The sequence below is a fragment of the Bactrocera oleae genome, chromosome 5, assembly GCF_042242935.1.
Source record: "Bactrocera oleae isolate idBacOlea1 chromosome 5, idBacOlea1, whole genome shotgun sequence".
In the NCBI taxonomy this organism is placed as follows: Eukaryota; Metazoa; Arthropoda; class Insecta; order Diptera; family Tephritidae; genus Bactrocera; species Bactrocera oleae.
Genome location: NC_091539.1, coordinates 27,085,278 through 27,089,204, shown reverse-complemented (window position 1 = coordinate 27,089,204; position 3,927 = coordinate 27,085,278). Strand labels below are relative to the sequence as shown.

At 43.7% G+C, this 3,927-nt stretch overlaps 1 protein-coding gene across 1 annotated transcript; it reads left to right on the top strand.

Moving 5' to 3' along the window:
* Nucleotides 1–1,440: 1,440 nt before the first annotated feature.
* Nucleotides 1,441–2,064, top strand: LOC138857359 (uncharacterized). The gene has a single exon (XM_070109762.1). It carries the CDS (start codon nt 1,441–1,443, stop codon nt 2,062–2,064), a length of 624 nt encoding a protein of 207 aa, XP_069965863.1.
* Nucleotides 2,065–3,927: the final 1,863 nt, after the last annotated feature.

Genomic DNA, 3,927 nt, shown 5'->3' with positions numbered 1-3,927 from the left:
GTCTCCTCTATCCCACCATACCCCTCTTAACTCTGAAATCGTGGGATGGTATACCAAAGTTTCCCCATACATTTACCCAGTTATATTTCTAATAACTTTACGCTTACTACTCGTTATTCGAGTTTAACTTATTGCTATAACTAATATATTTTTGATCTGCAGAATATCCTCAATCCTCCCATATACTATTCAATTCGGTGCGATTGAAATCCTCTTGAAAACACAATTTGTAGATTCAACTATTTAAAGTACGTATTTTTTCTTTGAAGAATGAATTTTACTTTTACACCACTAACACTTCATTTATTCGTTGGTACACATTGATTTCACATTGTATAGTGAAAAAATATCTTTCATTCAATATTTAACTTATTGTTCAATTCTATTTATTCACACAATAACAAAACGGTTGCACACTGACTAATACCCAGTGCTACCATAATAATATATTTCGCAAACGAAAAAAAAAAACGAAAAGAAATATTATTACCCAAATACAGAAACCATAATTGAATATGGACAATAAGTTGGACCGTAAAGGATTATTTTTTTGAAGTGCGGTCGAAGTGAGTTTTAGTTTAAGTTTGTCGTCCTTAGAGCAACGCCAAGCAGCAGGGTTGCTCCGTATCCTCCTGATCCGTGCCGGCATCGAGCCCAACTTGGGCCCCGAGGAATTCTTCTGTTGCTTGGTTAGGTGCAACACATGCCATGAATGGAGCTATCTTAAGACCTGTTCAAGCCTTAAGGCTCATAGGGAGTGGACCACGAGTTATGTGGCCCTGCAACATGCACCATGTTCGGGCACTGCGCCGCCTCTCCAGTTGAGTGGCTATAAAAGGACCTCCACGGCCTTAAGGAGCTCACGCAGGCAGCATGACTCCTTGCCTGCCCGATCCCTCCCAACCTTTATCCCGCTCCAATCTTCGTCCGAGAACCACCCAGCATTTCCTGGTTCCTCGTACAGTCTGTTCTGTGTGTCAGTTCTGATGTCCCTTTCTGTGTTCCAGGCTGCGCACCACACGTGAGTAAAGTGCGTCGTACGTTGCCCCGTGCTGTAGGAGTCTCCCCCGCAACACAACATGACAGTGCAACAACCGCTCATGAGGATATTACAGCTGCAACAACCACCATCTACACGTACCTCCCTCACCCCCAGGATAACCACCGGACACCTGAATCAAACGCACTTTTACTATTTAACTGCAGCGGACTCCAGATTATGATCGAGAAGATAGTTGCATTTATGAGCCGGGAAGGCGTATGGATAGCAGCGGTCCAAGAAACCAAATTAAACAGCCGCTCAAATCTTCTGAGTTGCGCAGGTTTCAACGTTTTACGTAAAGATCGCGAGCGAGAATTTGGTGGAGGTCTAACCTTCAGACTGCACAACACTGTGCAATGTCGTCTATATATACGATCATATCAAACGATCATTGGGGGATGGAGCTGGTTGCTGATCCCTGTAATCCCTGGATAAGGGATCTCAATTTGGAGATTCGGCAAATGATAAATCAACATAAGCGGAAAAAATGGATAGAGCATCTGAAGTCCGGCAACCTTTCCACCGGTGTGCGTAAGCTTTGGACTACTGTCAAGGCCTTGTCTAATCCGAGGAGACATGACCGAGTTGAAATTCAATTCGATGGCCATGCCTCCTCGGACCCGAAGAAGTGCGGAGGGTATTTTAGCCCACAATTTATACTGCACCCTTCGGCTGACAAGACCAAACGATGTGTTAATCGACGGCTGCGCAAAATGCCAAAAGAACGCATACCACTAACTTTCACCGATGGGGAGGTGCAGAGTGCCATCAACAAAGCCAAATCGTCCAAACCCATTGGCCCTGACGAAATAAGAATGCTTATGCTAAAAAACCTCGGCTCGACGGGAGTAAGCTATCTCACCAAGATTCTCAACTTGTCGATGATCACTCTTCAAATACCCGAAGTGTGGAAAGTCGGAAGAGTGGACCCACTACTGAAACCTGGGAAACCTGCCCACAAAGGAGAGTATTATCGTCCGATAACTCCCCTCCCACCAGTAGTGAAGACACTTGAGACCTAGCTACTCCCGACATTTACTCACCACCTGAGTCTAGCAGACCTTCAGCATGGCTTCCGCAAAGAGGACGATCCTCGTAGCGTTGGACTTGTCAAAAGTTTTGACACAATCAACCACATAACGCTACTTGAGGGTATAGAACAATCCACGCTCCCTTCAGAGCTGAAGCGGTGGACTAAGAACCACCTGAGCGGTCGACATTCATCCGTACTGTTTCGAGGGGAAAACTCCAAACTTAGAAGAATTAAACAGGGATTCCGCGGGGCGGTGTCCTCTACCCGCTACTGTTTAATTTCTGTATTTCGAAACTCCTCCAGCCACCAGAGGGAGTTTCCATGTCCTGGTACGCTGAAAACTGCACGATATTGACGTCGGGAAATGTAATCGATGGCATGTGCTCGAAAGTAAACGGCTATCACTCCGAACTTTCTTGCTTCTTCTCAGCCTGTGCTCCTTCACTCCTCACACTACCGCGATAACTGCCAAAGTACAGATCCGCAAAAAAATCGTCAAATCGCTTGCCGGCAGCTCTTGGGGAAAAGCCAACGAAACGTTACTGGCAACTTACAAGGCAATCGGCCGGCCAGTGTTAAACTATGCTGCTTCAATATGGTCGCCTGAATGTAGTTCAACGTAGACGAAGAAGCTTCAGACTTGTCAAAACACTGCACTCCGTACTATCACGGAATGCCTCTTGATGTTCACAATCGAACACCTGCATAGTGATAGATAGACATTGTTTTCGTAGAAACCACCCCTGCAGTCGTCTGCTTGAAGCGGAACCGCCTCCTAAGAACATCAAGATGTCCTTCCTTGATTACGTCGTTGACATAAGACAGTACGCCGACCAGACTTCGGACGCAACCAACTATAGACAAGCACGGACCGCCAGTGGGGCTATCAACACCTTCATCGACTCCCTCTCAGTGAATGGCTTACTAGGAGTCAAACCACTACCCATTAAAGACGTAGAGCTCGAGTGGCTTTGTCAATCTAGAGTGATAATTGCGCAACTTCGTTCTGGATACTGTAGCAGCTTAAACTCCTACTTATCCAGAGTAGACCCCGACATACCCAATATATGTCTTGCATGAAATAAGTCCCCCCGATACAACTGGGCCTCCAGTTAGATGACCACGACTACAACTAAACTATAGCTCACCACCCATCAACAACATCGCCAACTCAAATAGGACTTCTACGCGAAAAACTAATAATGTCTTATATATTATATTATATTCAATGGTTGCGCCTATAAAAAGAAGTTTTATTAAATTATTTCAAAGTTACAATAAGCTATACTTGTATACTCTTTAAATTAATGTTTGATGCTAATGGCTGCTGCTGCTAGCACGTCTGATCAGCTCGGTGTCCGTGATAAAAGGGAAGAATTGCAGGATGAAGGAGAATGGGGTTGCTTATGGTGGAAAATATAAAAATGTAGTAAAGGGTTGCCGGTCGGTAGTGTTGTGCGTTTTGACGGTAACATAGTACAACATAGTTCTAGCCTGTCGGTAGTAGATGATGTTGCCACATTTACAAAAGATTAAGGTAACAATAATGGCTATACATTTATAGGCAAATGTATAGTTTAGGTCCCCCAACCAAGGAGGCCTCAAAAATGAAATTTTTTTTTTAATCGTCTTATTTTGACGCGAATATTACAAATCCGTGAGCGGAAAGTGAATTTTTTTAATAATTTATGCATGTATTTACAAATATATTCAACACACTTTGAACATATTTTTCAACTCACTTAAATGTTGTAGCGGCAAAACTCTGCAGAATTCTGATGACTTAGCTTTAATTATCAATTCCGCGAGTTAAACATTTTCTTGTGAAAAAAATACTGAAGAAAGGGAACAG